General features: G+C 42.0%; 1 protein-coding gene across 1 annotated transcript in view; it reads right to left on the bottom strand.

Annotated features, from left to right (window-relative positions):
* fbln1 (fibulin 1) overlaps positions 1-17,377 on the bottom strand; it is a 204,092-nt gene that overhangs the window by 30,778 nt on the left and 155,937 nt on the right. Inside the window, exon 16 of the mRNA XM_080190885.1 lies at positions 16,596-16,727. Within this exon, the coding sequence (XP_080047011.1) occupies positions 16,596-16,727 (132 nt within the window). The remainder of the gene's footprint in view (positions 1-16,595; positions 16,728-17,377) is intronic.

The following is a 17,377-nucleotide window of genomic DNA, read 5'->3' on the forward strand; positions in this document are numbered from 1 at the left end:
CTTGATCAGACTTTTCTAAGTGTCTTGTTATTTCTTCTTTGATGATGGATTCTAGCATTTTTCCAACTACGGACATTAAGCTAACCAGCCTTTAATTCCCTGCCTTTTGTCTGCTACCTTTCTCAAACAGCGGCGTATCATTAGCTGTTTTCCAATCCTCCGGCACTTCCCCAGAGTCCAGCGAATTTTGATAAGTAATTACTAAGGCATCTGCTATTACTTCTGCCATTTCTTTCAGAACCATGGGATGCATTCCATCCAGTCCCGGGTACTTGTCTACCTTCAGTCCCGTTAGTCTACCAAGCACTACCTCTCTAGTGACAGTAATTGTATTAAGGACCTCATCTCCTACCATCCCTCTATCTTTAATATTCGGTAAGCTATTTGTGTCCTCCTCCGTGAAGACCGACACAAAAAACTTATCTAAAGTCTCAGCCATTTCCTTGTTACCCACTGCTAAATCCCCCTTCTTGTCCTCCAAGGGTCCAACATTCGCTCTAACCAGTCTATCTACCTCTACCCATCTAGCCCCTTCATTGTCTTGTAAGTCTCTATAAGATCCCCCCTCGCCTTCTAAACTCTGAGTACAGATTATGCTGCTGTTTAAAAAAGGCAGCGGACAAAAGGCAGAGAATTATAGGCTGAAGAAGAGTGCTTAAATAAAGAGCTAATAAGCAGACAGATCCCTTTTGAACATGTCTATCAAATCTCCTCTTAGCCTTCTTCTCTTCAGGCAGAACGGTCCAATCACTCTATCCTCATAATTGACATTTCTCATCCCTATATCCATTCTTGTAAACCTCATCTGCACTATCTGCAATGTGTTCACATCCTTAATATAGTGTGGCACCCAGAACTATACACTGTATTCCAGCTGCAGTTCAACTTGTGTCTGATATAACCTCCCACAGGCAGCAGAACCTCCTTGCTCTTGTAGAACAATGTATTGAGAGAACCGGCATCTGATTAATTCAGTCTGAAAAAGCAAAAGCAGGATGTGGCTAAGACTGATAGCAAGCAAGGGACAGGCAAACAAGAAAAAGTCCAAGAAGATGGCAAGTATAATGGGCGAAACTTGAGAAAAGCTTGCAAAAGTGGCTAGAGTAGCATTCATCCCAGGTACTGTAGGAGAAGTTCAGAAGAGTATTGTCAGAATGACCATTAAATTCCCCAATTTGAATAGGGAGGCAGCTGACCTACTATCTAAATGTAAAATGTTTAAACAATGTAGAGAGCATGGTTTCTTGATTCAGGTATGTCTGATTCAGGGAAACAAGCCATAAAAATTCAACTATCAATTGGGAATGAAGGTCTACGAAAGCTGAAAATGACAGGATTAATGACAGAAGAGTTAAAGGGTCCCCAACATGGGAATGATTTTCACGGTCTGCTACGCTGCTCGAATAGTGCAGCGAGCTGGGGAAATGTAAGCGGGATCGCAACTTCCTGGCCATTTTTTATGGCTTAATCAGCCTTGAGCCGGGGCGAGGCTGATTACGATATTAAAATCTGGGCTCATTAACGTTTTCCACCCCGCTGGGGGTTGGTTCACACCAGCGGGAATTAAAGCTGGTCCTCACCAACGGGAACCAGGTGTGATGGTCTCACTGGTGGAGAGCAGATGCCATTGATGTCCCCCCAGAAGATAGAGAGGGGCAGGAGTGGTGCCCCTTCAGAAGTGCCAGCCTGCCAGTGCCAGCAAAGCACCCTGGCACTGTGCACAATGCACCCTGGCACTGCCAAGGGGGCAGGGCCTTTAGGGGGGTGGTGCCTTCTGGGGGTGAAAGGCAGGGCCAGACCCAGGAGCGGTTTGATTGATAATGGTGAGGCGGGACCGCTGCGCACGCTGCAGTGTTTGGTGGGAGAGGGGAGATTGGGGCTGATCTGGGCTGGCCTTAGGGATGGGGCGGTTCATGCTGGCCATCAGAGGGGGGTAGGGGGGCGCAATCGGGGCCATGGGGCGAAGGTGGTGGATGTTGTAGCAGAAGCCAGTGATGGGGGGGTGGTCAGTGGAGCTATTGGGAGGCCAGCAACGGGAACCAGCATCAGTGCTTTGGGAACCACTCAGTGCGCTAATGCCAATTTCTAGGGTGCATTTAGGCACACTTCCCCTCCGTACAGGTGTGAATCCCCGGCAGACTTTGTGATGCACAGAGTGACTGAAATTCACCTGCCTAAGTGCAGTAAATTTTCCCTTTTTTAACTGTCGGACATTTAGATTTTTTTGGGAAATTGCCCCCATAGACTATATTGAAATCCGTTTTAGTATCAGAATAAACTTCTGTATTTATCACCGAGAGTTTGTGTCACTTTGACAACAGTCCACAGAATTCATAGACCACTTTGTCAACAGTTGCAGAGAAAAGGGCTCGTATTGTGACCTTTCAAACGTGGAATGAGCAGACAGAATTGTTGAGTTGGTGATCACATACATGCCCATGGAAGGTCTACAAGACAAGCCCAAAAGAAATAGCATCAAAGAGCTACTCAGGAATTAATGTAAGGATGAAACAATTCTTATATGTCAAAGATTACAGGTCATAAGTATGACTCCAATTGTTGATGTACTTATTAGAATACCCAAACCTAACATAACATGTGAAAAGTGAACTAGAGAGCAACATTTGAAAGAGAAGATGACTGAGGTACACAATAAAAATGCTGGCACTGAGTTGCCAGTTTAGTGTTGGAACAACAGGTTCACATCCAAAATCCCAAAGAAGGTACATGGCAACCAGGATTTATTCAGAACCAAGGTTTTATGAAGTCATTACACTCATAATGTAAGGTGCAATGATGAGGTTTAACCAAGGATAGGGAAGACCCATTCAGGCTCTCCAACCACCCAAAGGGGGTGTTGTAATATTCCTTAAGGGATAGCAGCATTCCATCACTTTATGGGAAGTGTGCCATGTGATCTGGCCTCAGTTTCAGTTGGGCCCAAAACAAGACACAGCAGATTCTGTAGATGTGATGTCGTCAAGCTTTCTGCCATGTATATGTGTTCTTATGTACCTAGGATTAATAAATAGACCCACAATATCAATGCACAATCCCTTATGTGTGAATTGTGGCTTTATATCATTATGACACACATGACATTCACTATCTTCTGACCCAATCTGACTAGCCCCTGACCTGTGTCCTGTCATTCTCCCAACTTTACACTGCTTCAACGAGTTGAGGGATTTTTCAAGGGGAGTGGCAATCTGATGATGATTGCCACTTGCAGACGATCCAGGCCCACATCTTTAAAAGTTTCAAATGAGCTGCTAAAGTTGTAAATTAAAGCGTTTAGGATCCTAGGTTTTAAAATGGGAGTAAAATAAATAGGTATTGCTTAACTCATTTGTTACACAGATATGATATATCTAATTTTGTGTACCTTACTTTAGAAAAGATGTCAAGACCGCAGAATGGGTATGGAAGAGATTCAATAAGATGATAGCTGGGATGATAGGCTCTTGTAATCATTATAGTGAAGAAACTGGGGCTCTTTTCACCATAACAAAGTTAACAGAAAGTTTAACTGAAGTGTTCAAAATTATGAGAAGCTTTGATAATGCAAAATGGAGAAACATGCAAAATGTTTCTAATGATCAGTGAACTCATAACAAGAGGTCATAAGTATAAGATGATCACCAAAATGCTATAGGATGAGGTTAGGATTTATTAAAATAGTAAATTGGTCACTGTAATCCATCACAACTTTTCAAAGGAAATTGATTTTTTTTTTAGATTTGGGGAAGGGTATGAGTGCTTGGGAAGAACTGCTCCAGAAAGCCAGATTAGACACAATGGACTGAATAGTCGCCTTCCATACTGTCAGACTAAATGTTTCTGTAGAAAATCACGTACATGTACACAGTTGTTCAAAACTAACCTGCCTGACACCAAGACACATCACTATATGAGCTTATACAAAGAATTGTGTGTCCTTTGCAAATGATTTAAAGATTGAAAATATTGAGATCAAAAGCATTGGAAGTTGAAACCTAAACGGTTTGGCACATTAAAATAAACAGAATACACATCACAAAATGAAAAGACAGTGCCACCTGTTGATATTTCATATGTATCACTACACAAATTCTGCTTTCCCTTTGTTCATTTCTCTTGTTCCAGAATCTATTTCTAACAACACCAATCCAATCAAAGCACATTTGCTGATCTTTGTTACAGGTTTCAAACAATGATGCTTAAAAGCAAGTTAGGCATAAGGTTAGTAACTTGCACAACTCTGTGATAAGGGTGAGTTCCTGATAGTATGTGCTCCATTTGCAATATGTTGTGTGTTCCATTTATAATAGGGGCAGCTTTGTAATTTAGTTCACTAGACATAGAAGTCACTGGTGAGGCCATTTATTGCCCCTTAGTGTCGCGGGATTTGCAGGGTAAATACATGGGGTTACCGGGATAGGGCCTCGGTGGGATTGTTGTTAGTGCAGGCTTATGGGCTGAATGGCCTCCTGCTGCTCTGTCAGAATTTTATGATTCTAACTACACAAAAAATAAAAAATCTGTAGGATATGGGGAATGGGGAATGGGAGGTGGGGGCAGGGTGTGCGGTGGGTTTGCAGTAAGTGTTGGCACTAACTGACTTGCTCTATTAAAGACCAGGTGCATACACAATGGAATGAATGGCCTCCTGTGCTATATGATTCAATGATTCAAATTTCCCTCAATAACCACAGATTCATGTCATCAGAACCACGTGACATTTCTATATTGAGAACTGCCAACCTTTTAAATACATTCTATTTATCTATTTTTATCCTATTCAATATTACTACTCTTTCTGGCTACATTTTCAGCATCCTCTGCTTTAGTGAAGACACGTGCAAAGTAATAATTTGGTCCCTCCATTATGCCCTCTGATGCCATAAAAAAAATTCTTTGGTTCCTAAACAGCCCACCTTCTTTTTACTGATATGTTTCTGGAAGACTTTTTGGATTCTCTTTTATATTTGCTGCTAACCTCTTCACAGGCACTCTTTTCGTCCCTCAATTTTTTCCTCTATGCTTTCTATATTCAGCATAATTTGCGACTCTATTATGAATCTTATAATAGTTGTTCGTTGGTACAGAGGCTGAGTGATGGTAAAAAAGAGGCATTTTGTCAAACCTTTTCATCTTGTACTCATCAGAACAATTTGCATGAATACAATATTAAGTGAAAACAGCTCACAATTATACAGTATGAGAAGAGAGTTCTGATTAGTTGACAAGTGGACTCTGATTATTAGAGGCATTATCATGGAGAATACACCTGTTGATATTATTTGTCAGTTAACCTCCGTGCATTGTTTTAAATTTAGAACAGACAAGAAAGCAAAGTGGATTGAATGATTATTACTATTCCTCGTTTCTGCCCGTGACAGTGATATTTTTAATTTCTAATTTAATTTGTTTTCCTTCGTATCCTTACCCTTGTTGACATCAGCCATGGCATGTTTCGCAAACTCGATTTATGAGGTCCAATGTTAAAAATAACTCCACTGCAAATTCTTTGTGGTAAAACTAAACTAGGATTGATTAACACATTCAAAACCTGAAGGACTGATCACATTCACAATTACAAGTATTCAACGTAAAACTATAGAGAAAGAAAGGGAAAGAAGTTACAAGTTGTGAGTTACTTAAAAAAAATCAAGAAGATATTGGAATTAATTAATGTAGGCAGAGTCCAGTAAGTGAAGGTCCAATAAAGGATTTTCAGGCGGCTTTGTCTGGCTGAGTTCCTGGTCTTTGCTCAGGAAATCGGTTAAGGCAGCTGAAGTTAAGAATTTTTGAATTCTGAGAATTAGTTCACTCTGAAGGCAAAATACAGGATTCCTTTTAGAGGTCCCTGATTTGAGAGAGATGGAGGTCAGAGGCAGATTGCTAGCTTGGAGTCTGGTTTTCTCCTCTGAAGTTTAACCGCAATTGAAAACAGAATCCAAAAGTTGAATTAAAGTAATTTAAAACAGCTCATGTTTCGATTATGAGACAGGGTGGTTTTGAGTCAGGCCATTCAGCTTACGATGTACTTTAAGGACCTTCGTTAAAACCCAGTGCGTTTGGCAGGGAACTGTGGCACAATGTGGAAGTGAGTAGTAGTAACTCTGCTGAATGGGGTAGGTGCCTCATTTACTAGTCTTTCATATTGGCTTGACTGGAACATTCATACAATACAAAGTGGGTGTCACATTCCAGGAGGATGATGAGTTAGACTTTATTCATTGGTATGGCTTAGAATCTTCCAGAACCACCAGCTGTAATCATTTTATCAGCCTAGGGATTGTCATTTTTTTAAAAAATAATTTATAAACAAGAGAATATGGAAGACTACCACATATTTAAGATTTTTTTCTTTGTGCATTCTCAGCATGACATATTGGACACCTGGATACTTGGATCAGGGATATCCACTGAAAGGTGAATCGAGTCATAGAAACCCTACAGTGCAGAAAGCGACCATTGGGCCCATCGAGCCTGCACTGATCACCATATCCCTACATATTTACCAATTAATCCTTCCAACCTACGCATCTCAGGACACTAAGGGGCAACTTTAGCATGGCCAATCAACGTAACCCACACATCTTTGGATTGTGAGAGGAAACCAGAGCATCTGGAGGAAACCCATGCAGACACAAAGAGAATGTACAAAACTCCACACAGACAGTGAGCCAACCCGGGAATCGAACTCAGGTCCCTGAAGCTGTGAAGCAGCAGTGCTAACCATTGTGCTACAGTGCTGCCCCACGATTGCTCTTAACCCAGTAAGGAATGCATGAACAGAGACTGAGAAATGACGTGAAAGCTAGGACCAACATTGAACAGATCATCTATGTATGTAAAATGAGATTCTACTGCTTGTACTGAACACTTGGTTGTCAGCTGTGCTACAGAAAGGCTGCTGACCTTGATGTCCCTTTGTCAGAGGTGACCCTGGTAGGTATCCTCTGATTATGAGCTCTCAGGCATTCTGTGGAAATCCTGCACAGTGGCAGGAGCTTCCCCTGTTGCCGCAGCATCCTGAGGCGTTGGTGCCACTGGTAGAAGAGTGGAGGAACAGCTGTAATGATCAGGAGCATTTTGAGAGGAGCCCCCAGCTCAGAAAGCAGTTGCTCAGCTACCATCCTAAAGTCCCATTGGCACAGCCTCTTTACCTGAGAGACAAGAGGACTTGGCGGAGAATGCAGGTGCTTTGTTTCCCATTTTGTCTTAACACTGCCTGCTCGAGTTCAGTGACAAGGTGAAGAATTGCAGGTCTACTTTCATCTCTGGCAGTCACAGGCTGGTGTGCTGGATCTGCCTTTCCTCTTTGCTCAGAGAAGGAAGACACACATTCAGTCGATAGAAGGGTCACAGCGCTCATAGCCTGGATGGATTCCTCTGCTTGTCTTTGCCAAAGTGTGCAATTGTTTAGAATTTCCATCAGACCTTCATGCACTGCCCACTTGACATCCAGCATCAGCTGCCTTACGGACAAGTCCAAAGCCTAATGTCCTAACTATGTTAAGGGTTGTAGGTTTTAAATGTTTGCACACATGGATTCAAGATAACACACAATGGGTTATTTCAAAGAGATGTTCATTGCACAAAACAGAAAATGACAGAATAGCCCAATGAGCTTGTGAGCAAGTCATGTGATCTGCTCTTAAAGCAACCATGCAATCACTTAAATATTTAACGTCCCTCCCTCTTCTGTGGTCATGACAACAAATTATTGCAATGTTATATCAGACCAATAATACTCTAAATACAGTACAATGAACCATTAGTTATTCTACAAAGTCAATAAGAAAATTGATCAGGAGAATGCCTATTCCTCTGATTGTATACGACATTCTCAACTTTGGCTGTCTGTGACCCTAGAAGTATGATTAGAAACTTAGTAGACATTTGATGTCTTAGAACTAATTCTGCATCATTCTCACATGGTACAGTAGCACAAACATAATCATCAGGCAACTCAGATTCAACTAAGTCTTCTGCAGTAGTATTCACAACACTAGGGATTCAAAATCTTGGTACTCCTAGAGATGATTCTGAGGAATCATTTTGAAATGACAATAATAAGGCAGCATGGCACTACCAAACTACTTCAGCTTTGGTTTGAACAGTGTAAAAAATTGGACCTGTTTTCATAAAACAGCGGCTGGTACCCATTTCTTGCTCGTGGCATAATTATGCGCTAACACTCAACACTTGTTGAAATGACCATTGTTTTGCCCTTACTTCTCTTCTAGCAAATTAAGATTGTTGTTAATGCTCTACTATCTCTGAAATTTCTGGAAGTAATAACAAATCAAACAGTTTCAACTTTCTCTTTGAGAGCACTAATGAAAGTGAACTTTGGATAGTTGCATGAGTACTGTTTCTGTAAGATGCCAAAAAGCTATTCACATGATATGATAACGAACCTTGCTCTCTTGAAGCTTTTAAAGAATGTTTCTAGGACTGTACAAATTTTTCAGTTAATCCATTTGTTGATGGGTGATAAAGTGTGGACTTTATATGCTGAATACTATTTAATTTGAGATAATCCTCAATTTCTTGTGAAATAAACTATTGTCACTAACAATCTGTTCCAATTTATGAAATCTTGCAAAAGTTTCATCAAGTATTTCAATGGTTTATTCAGTTGTAATGGATTTCGTGATACCAGCTTCTGGCCACTTTGAATGTGCATCAATTATGACTAAGAGCATATAACCGTCAAATAGGCAAGCAAAATCTACATGTGGTTATTGCCATGGCATTTTAGGCCATTTTAGGGTGTAAAGGAAACACTGGTAATGTATTTCTTATTTGTGCACAGGATCGACACTGTCCCACTTAGCACATCGAATCTGAGCATCCAGGCCCAGTCATCAAAAATAACTATGCTAAATCCTTCATCCAGGGTATACCAGGATATCCTTCACACAGTTGTTCATGAACTGTTCCATCCAGACTAAGAGGAATGATAACTCAGATTCTCCACAACAGACACCAACTTTGGATGGCTAACTCCTTGACGTATTTTGTTTCAAATCAAGCAATCAGTGAACCATTTAAATATATAACAAGAGGTTCATCATCTGCCTGTGACTCATCATTGTGCTGCACTCCACACTCCTTCAGGTATCAGAGATCTGGATTTTCGCAGCCTCCAAAAGCTGGTCCAGCACACCTTTGGTGCTGAAAACAATTTGTGTCTCCCACTCAGCTAACATGTATAAACCCACTGAAATGCAAGTATCTGTGGAGGTGGATGATGCAGTGCAAGATTGGGCAATACACCCTCTGAGATTCCCTCTTTTTAAAAGCCAATGCTGGTCCTTCAGACATAGTGGCATCTGGGACCAATGACCGATCTGTTGGAGGAAACATTAAGATGAGCAACACTCCATAGTTCAGATTAAGTTAATGAAGAGATTGCCGCATTGCATGGATGTCATTAACCCATAACAGAGAGTGATACCCTCCCAGCCATTCCCTGCTACTACAATTGTGCCCTGGATTCTCATGCCCCCCTTCATGAGGCCAATGAAACTGCAACCTTGCTGACTGGCCAGCTGCAGAATGTTGTTCTTATTGATGTGTTAAATTATGGTTGAGCACACTATCACCGGGCCACTTCCACTCACAGGCATTTTGGCCCTTCTTCAGCGAAGACAATGGAGGAATGATGAATTTCATCTCTGGTGAGGCCATGCCCTCAGGATAAGCCTGTTGCTTAAGTCACTAACTTCACTGTATGGTAATGCTCCTCACATGTGATCCTTCCTTTCTGTCCCAGCCCCAAAAGACATGCAGAGTGCTGAGGTTCCTTGCATTTTAACAAATGCACATTCACTGCTCGATTTCCCACTTCCCGTGAACATCACCACCACATCTTCCTAATTAAGAATTAGGTTTGTCATTCATCCTTGCAGAACAAATAAGGTTGTTCAGCCTCTTGTGACACTACAGGCACATCTTCCAGACAACTCCATGGCTACTGATCTCTGCCGCCTCCATCCAGGCTTGCTTGGTTATTATAGGATGTCTTCTCTTCACATACTGGAGTATCCCATCATTCAGTCACAGCCTGGAAAAGTAGACGCTAGGAGTCATAATCAAACTATGAGTTTATCCAGACTTTGGCCTTCACCATTTCTCCTGGCAGCTGATGCTATGGGAGTCTGTAACTCTGATCCAGTTGAGGAGTGGATACCCTGGTGGAGCAGTTATCATTTCCTCCCCATTAGGGAGTGGTAGCTGCCAAAGGAGTCTGCAAGATAATGCCAGATATTTTGCCTTACAGCTTCAATCTCCTCACCTCTTTGCAAACGTGCAGCCTTTCCTCAGTAATGACGAGCAGCCAAATTCCAAATGTTGCCCAGAGGCTGTCTTCCCCATTGTGGGCATCCATTTAGAAGTTGTGTTGGAACCTCCTTCTGGTTCACAGCCCCAACACACTGCTGAAGGACATCCCATCCTAGGCCACCAGTTTGTTGCAAGTCTCAGTGATCAGGTGCCAACTGACCACCAGCCCTACCAGTATATAGCTAATCAGCTGACTGGCTCTCAATCCCAGTAGAACACTGAGATGGGTAAGAGCACCCGCATTATTTGTGTTCACTTTTGTTGACCTGACCCCTCTGCACACTTTAAAATCCAGTCCTTTATTTTCTTTGCAGCACATCAACTTCCTACTTATATCACACGTTATTTTCATTTATGCATAGACAACATTTTACTTACACCTGTTACCCTCTGCTAAATCCTCAATTTAAGATGTATGTGGTCTTGTGCTGGAAACATACTTGACATTATTAACAGACCATGTAAAGTTCTATTTATTTTGCACACCATAATATTTATAGGGCTCGCAAAATGTTATTTCCAACAGGCGCAATATTCTGTTTATAATAAAAATACTGTTTAATGGACACACATTAAATATTTCAATATTTTATGTTTCATTTGCAGCATAAAACATCGTTGTCATAGCATGAAACAAATGTTCTTCCAATACACCAAACTTCCAATTTTCAATACGGGGTACTTCCAATTTACAGTGAACATGCCTTGCCATTTTATGCAGATACATGATTCACTTCCACATTCTAGTTACAATACACACAACATTCAGTTTAGAAGATTTACAATATTCTATTTACAGTACAAGTATTTTATTTACACAATACCAGTTCTAGAACAGAGGGGTTAAGGAGTAACCAACACATCCACCTGATTGTGGGGGCTCAAACTATTTTCCTGCTACTCTGTGATCAATGGGTTGCTACCCAATGAGTGCCGATGGTGATAGCGGAAAATCCTTCACTAAAAAATTGTGTGTGTATTTAAATTGATCACGCATTCCCAAAATAGAATTTTTCTGTGAATATTGATTGAATCCCTGTTTTATTTACAGCACACATTACATTGTGTATTGTGTGTACCATATTCTATTTTCTGTACATATACATATTTAGGTACTTTCTATAGGGGGCATACAATGTTCTATTCTTGATTAAAGGATATACTACATTCTATTGGCAGTGAACACAATGTTCGCTGCACAGAAAATTCTAGATGCTACATTTGCGTAAAAACAGGAGTAACTCCTGCTGGTTTTTTTCAGCAGATTTTCAAAATGAATCTTTCACACTCTGTGCAGAGCGTCTCAGGGAGATTCAGGCTGAAAATCTGGGGATGAGGCATTTTCCCACTGGAGTGGCTGACAGCATAGCACTGAGCGAGCCATTGCATATGCGCCAATTTGTCGATGCGGAAATCCTCACATGTGCAGCAGCCCCCCATTGCTGACCTCCCGATCTCTGGCCAGCTTGATTGTTGGCCAGCCCCATGACCTGGCAGATCTGGCTGTACGACCCCCACCACCTGATCACTGGTCTCCTGCATGTCTCCCAATGTTCTCCGCCCGCCCCCCCCCCCCCGTCCGATCTCCACCAACCTCTCCCTATAGGCCCTTCCCCTCAATAGGCCCCACCACCTCTGGATTCATCCCTTGTGACTGTGAGCAGTGCCAAGTGCCCCTGGGGTAGTGCCAGCTTGCCCCTTGGGCAGTGCTAGCTTGCCCCTTGGGCAGTGCCAATAGACCAGCCTGGCACTGCCCAGGAGGCACACACTTTACCCCCGACCTCCTGGTGGGGCGTCCATGGCCTCCTTTCACTCCAGAGGGGTTGGGCCACTACTAATAGGGAGCTGTTGTAAACGCTGCTGGAGTGAACTACTCCTTTTGGGGGGGGTTGCTACCGGGCCTGAAAACTTCAGTCTCAGGCCCGCTGATAGGATTTAAATCATTATTTAAATATTTAAATCAGCTCCACACTGATTTCCTGCACGGAGCTGATGACACTAGAAATCCTAGCCCCAGAGACACACGGAGGCTGTGGCACCCAGAGGGAAGCTCGCTAAACAGCCTCCGCTGATGTCTCCTGGCCCATTGTATTGCTAGAGCAGCTGGGAGAATTGCCCCCATAATGTTCTATTTATAGTAAACTCGATATTCTACTCACAGTGCACATCATATTCTATTTACATTGCATACAACATTGTATTCACAATACACAGAGTATTCTATTTACAATCTAATGAAAACCTATATTTACCAAACATATGATACTCTGTTAAGAATACCCTTAATGATTTATTTACAATATACATAACAGTCTATTTATGACACACACAATCTTCTGTTTATACTACAGTCAACATTCCATTTACAAAGACACACTATTTTCTTTTTCCCACATACAGCGCATTCTACTTGCCATGTGCTATAATCTACAAAATGATATCAATGGGTTAATTGAGTGTGCGGTAAAGTGGCAGATGGATTTTAACATATAGAAGGTCCTGGCTTACAAGCAAAAACTGAAGCGGGAGAATCCTTCAAAGAAAGTTGTGCAATGTCGGTCTGAGGGATTGAATGATTGCCAAGGGGCTGCTTGTCAGTGGACTGGTCAGTATTTAAAAACTCTGCGATCAGCCTGAACAAGTACGCCACAACAGTAACTGACTTCATTAGTAAGTATGTAGAAGACTGTGTGCCAAAGAAACAAATCCGTGTGTTCCCCAACTGGAAACCGTGGATGAACAGAGATATCCAATGTTTGCTGAAGTCCAGGTTTGAGACGTTCAATAAGAAATCCAGATACAATCTAAGGAGATCCATCAAAGATGCTCAAAAAACAGACCAAGCTAGAGTCCCAAGCTAGCCATACCCATCCCCACCGACTATGGCAAGGCCTGCAAGACATAACAAGCTACAAGATGAAGGCATGTAAAAATCGCCAGCTCCAATGCATCCCTCCCTGATGAGCTCAATTCATTCTATGCCTGTTTTGAGCAAGAGATCAATGAGAGCATGCCCTCCACCCTGGAAGCCCTGGATGAACCTGCATCTAGGTCACCATTGCAGATGTCAGAGCAGCTTTCTCAAAGGTCAACCAATGGAAAGCAACTGGTCCAGATGGGGTACCTGGACGTACACTCAGATCCTGTGCGTATCAGCTGGCGTGAGTATTCACAGATATCTTCAACCTCTCTTTCCAACAATCTGAGATCCCTATCTACTTCAAGACGACGGCCATCCCAGTACCTAAGAAAAACCAAGTAGCTGCGTAAATGACTATTGGCTGGTGGCTCTGACATCCATCATTATGAAGTGCTTCAAAAAGCTAGTTGTGCCTCGAATTAATTCCAGCCTCCTGGATGCACTACAGTTTGCCAATTGCCACAACTGGTCCACAGAGATGCCACCTCCCTGGGTCCTGCACTCAACCCTGGAACACCTAGATAACAAAGACACCTATGTCATTCTTCTATTTATTGACTACAATTCAGCCTTCAACAGTAAGGCCATGCTTGGAATACTGTGTACAATTCTGGTCACTGTATTATAGAAAGAATGTTATTAAACTCGAAAGAGTGCAGAGAAAGTTTACCAGGATGCAACCAGGACTTGATGGTTCGAGTTATAAGGAGAGGCTGGATAGACTGGGATTTTTTTTCCCCTGGAGCATAAGACGCTTAGGGCTGATCTTACAGAGGTCTATAAAATAATGAAGGGTATAGATAAGGTAAATAGTCAATATCTTCTCCCAAAAGTAGGGGAGTCTAAAACTAGAGGGCATCAGTTTAAGGTGAGAGGGGAGAGATACAAAAGGGTCGAGGGGGCAGTTTTTTTCACACAGAGGATGGTCAGTGTCTGGAACAAGTTGCCGGGGTAGTAGTAGGGGCGGGTACAATTTTGTCTTTTAGGAAGCATTTATACAGTTACATGGGTAAGATGTTAAGTAGACTTTACTTGACAAGTTAAAAAAAAGTTGGCATGGATAGGTTGGGCCAAACGCCTGTTTCCATGCTGTAAACCTCTATGACTCTAGTGTCACAAGTAGGCTTATATTAACACTGCAATGAAGCTACTGTGAAAATCCCCTCCACTCAAATGCTAGCATCTGTTCAGATACACTGAGGGAGAATTTAGCATGGCCAATTCACCTAACCAATACGTCTTCCAGACTGCGGAGGAAACTGGAGCACCCAGAGAAAACCCAAGGAGACATGGGGAGAACACACAGACTCCGCACAGACAGTGATCCAAGCCAGAAATTGAACCTGGGTCCCTGGCACTGTGAGGCAGCAATGCTAACCACTGTGCCACCAGCTATTACGAGGTCGGAGAATCTAGCCCATGATCTTTCTTATTCTGAGCAAAAGAGAGAATCCCTGTTTGTTGTCCCATCCCAGTCCCTTCATTTGCACAACTGCACTGACCACTGTACAAACACCTACCTTTCCACCAACAAACCAAAGTAAAAGATTCAATGAAACACTATATTGTCCCATGCAAAACATTAGGCATTGTTGTTGCAAATTTTTCGGGGCTTCTGGGCCTGGATTTTCATAAAAATTCAATTAAATTCATGAGTCATGATTTTCCAGTCACAAAGCCATGCTACTGCCCCAAATCAGTTCTTTTCTCTCTAAATAACAAAAGAAACCCCACAGCAGGAGAAACCCCACAGAAACACATTCCTCTCACACATTCTTCGACAATGTATACAATCTCCTTTTTATAATATTAATTTTCTACTTTGACCACGCAATATACTCTATTTAGAATGCGTGTGTTCTATTTACTTACTATTATTATGTACTTACTATTTATTATGTATGCGATGTTCTGTGTCACACAGACTATTCTGTTTCGATGACATATCAAGTTCTATTTCTAGCACCACTAACTTTATTTACAATGCTCACTGCAAAGTTAATTAACTGTTTGTGAGATGATACTTTTGATGTGGTTCTCTTAATTGCCTTCTGTAACTGGAAGAAGATTGTCGGACTATCACAGAAACATCGTAAAGGAACATTTTAATCATTTCACCAGGACTTTCACCTACCTTCTGTCAAGTTACCATAAGAGATCAAACAAATTCATGTAGGAAATTCCAGGGAATGATGTTCAATTTAAACTGCAGACAATATTCTAATTACAATTCACCCAGCTTGCTTACAGTGATCACAATATACATTATAATTTACATCAGGCATGTTGCCCAAACTGGGAAATCACATCCATTCACATGTTTGATCTCACCATTGTTTAGCAATGCTACCTTTATTACTGCAGATCTTTTGGCAGCAGTAAGAACAACAGTGTCAAAGGATTTGATTTAGGAGCTTCACCTGCACAACTATTTGAATGCTAGGGTAAATATTCAAATATGTAGCTTGAAATAAATAATTATTTATACAGAAAACAATTTAAATTTAGGAGATCTGCAACTTAATGAACAAATTACTAATTGCTCATGAGCTGCTGACAGTAAATCACTTTTTCCAAAACACCCTCCGTGGCCACAGTGAATCAGGCTGAATTGACAATGCATCTTGAGTGTCATCTTATTGCTGCAGAAAGTAGAATTTAGTTTGCAGGTGGGAAGCCAATATCCTTGGCCACCCTGGAGCCTTCAAGGAAAGCCTCTGTCGACATTAAAGGAAGCATCTCATTCCCTTTCTCACAGCCATCTGCCTTAATTCCCAACAGAGATAGAAGGAGGCAGCTGACCACATCTGACAGGTCAAAGTTGTGGGGCTTGTGGGCATGAACTATCAGCAACAAACTAAAGGGGAAATCTGGTCAATTTTGTAAGCGAGAAGCAGCTGCAATCCAGAGCAATAGCAGTACAGATGTCCTGCAAGGCCTGGAAGAACAGTCCAGTTCCCCCTGATCTCATGAAGAACTTTTTTAGACTCCTAAAAAAATAAGAAGACCTCCTATTCTTTTCCATCGTGCTTTACTAGGCAGTGCATTCTCCATGGGCACCTGGCTCAGCACACCATTAAAATGTCATTTGGTGCTCTGGATGTTATAGGATTCTGATTAGCATATATTAATAAGGTTTCCACTCAAGTCAGGCTATAATATCAGAAAATGTGGAAAAAGGCTTAGTTAAGATGTTGGAGAGGGGGTGTAGGACTGCACACAACATTCTTGCCAGCTGCCTTGCGTTAAGATTGCTCCTTTTGTCTCTGATTGCAACATTACTCTTGCTGATTACATTGCAAACTAAAAGGAAAAAAATTGCAACATTGCTTACCGACTGTAATGCCATTTTCATTTCGTTTGATAATATCGAAGGAGTTTCGTATGTTTCCTTCAGTGATGCGGAACACAATCTCTGGATGGACAGTGGGAAAATTTGGAGGTGATGCTCGAAGGAATATGATCTCTGCAAAACGAGAAGATCAGATCAATTACTCTCCCCTGCAAATATCAGGGTTAGTTTCGTGAGACACAGTCACATGCTTTCTCCCTATATCCTGTTGCCATGTCGCCTCATCAACATGAATGAAATAAAGACAGGCAAAGCCTGAAAGTGTATAAAGTTTGAAGTCATAATATCAAATACCTGAAATTATACTGTATCACCAACAGACTTCATTCCAATGTAAGCAAATTGAGACAAGGATTGTGATTATCCTACCTCATCATGCCTGGCACAATCACACCGATCCCAGAGAATGGGGTCCAGGCCTAAAAATTGGCTTCACACCCAGCGCCAAATAGTTTTCAGTCATCTCAGTCGCTTTCCAATGGTGTGAACCAGATTGTGGCCAGAGAGGGTGTGAGGCCAATTGGCGTATTTAAAATAGCATTTAATATGCATAGCTGCATAGCACATTCGACTCCCAGCACATAAAATCATCCAGCCTTCGAGCACAATGTGAAAACAGCGAGATTCACTACTGGTCTCCACTTGTGGAAACCTGGAGCAACAGCCATGGCAGGGGCCAGAGGCCATTGAAGCACCTGGGTGGTCAGGGGTATGGCTAAGCAATGCCTACCGGATACCCTGGCAATGCCAGGTGGGCACTGGCA

This window comes from Carcharhinus amblyrhynchos, chromosome 6 (assembly GCF_965287045.1).
Source record: "Carcharhinus amblyrhynchos chromosome 6, sCarAmb.v2.hapA, whole genome shotgun sequence".
NCBI classification, from domain to species: domain Eukaryota; kingdom Metazoa; phylum Chordata; class Chondrichthyes; order Carcharhiniformes; family Carcharhinidae; genus Carcharhinus; species Carcharhinus amblyrhynchos.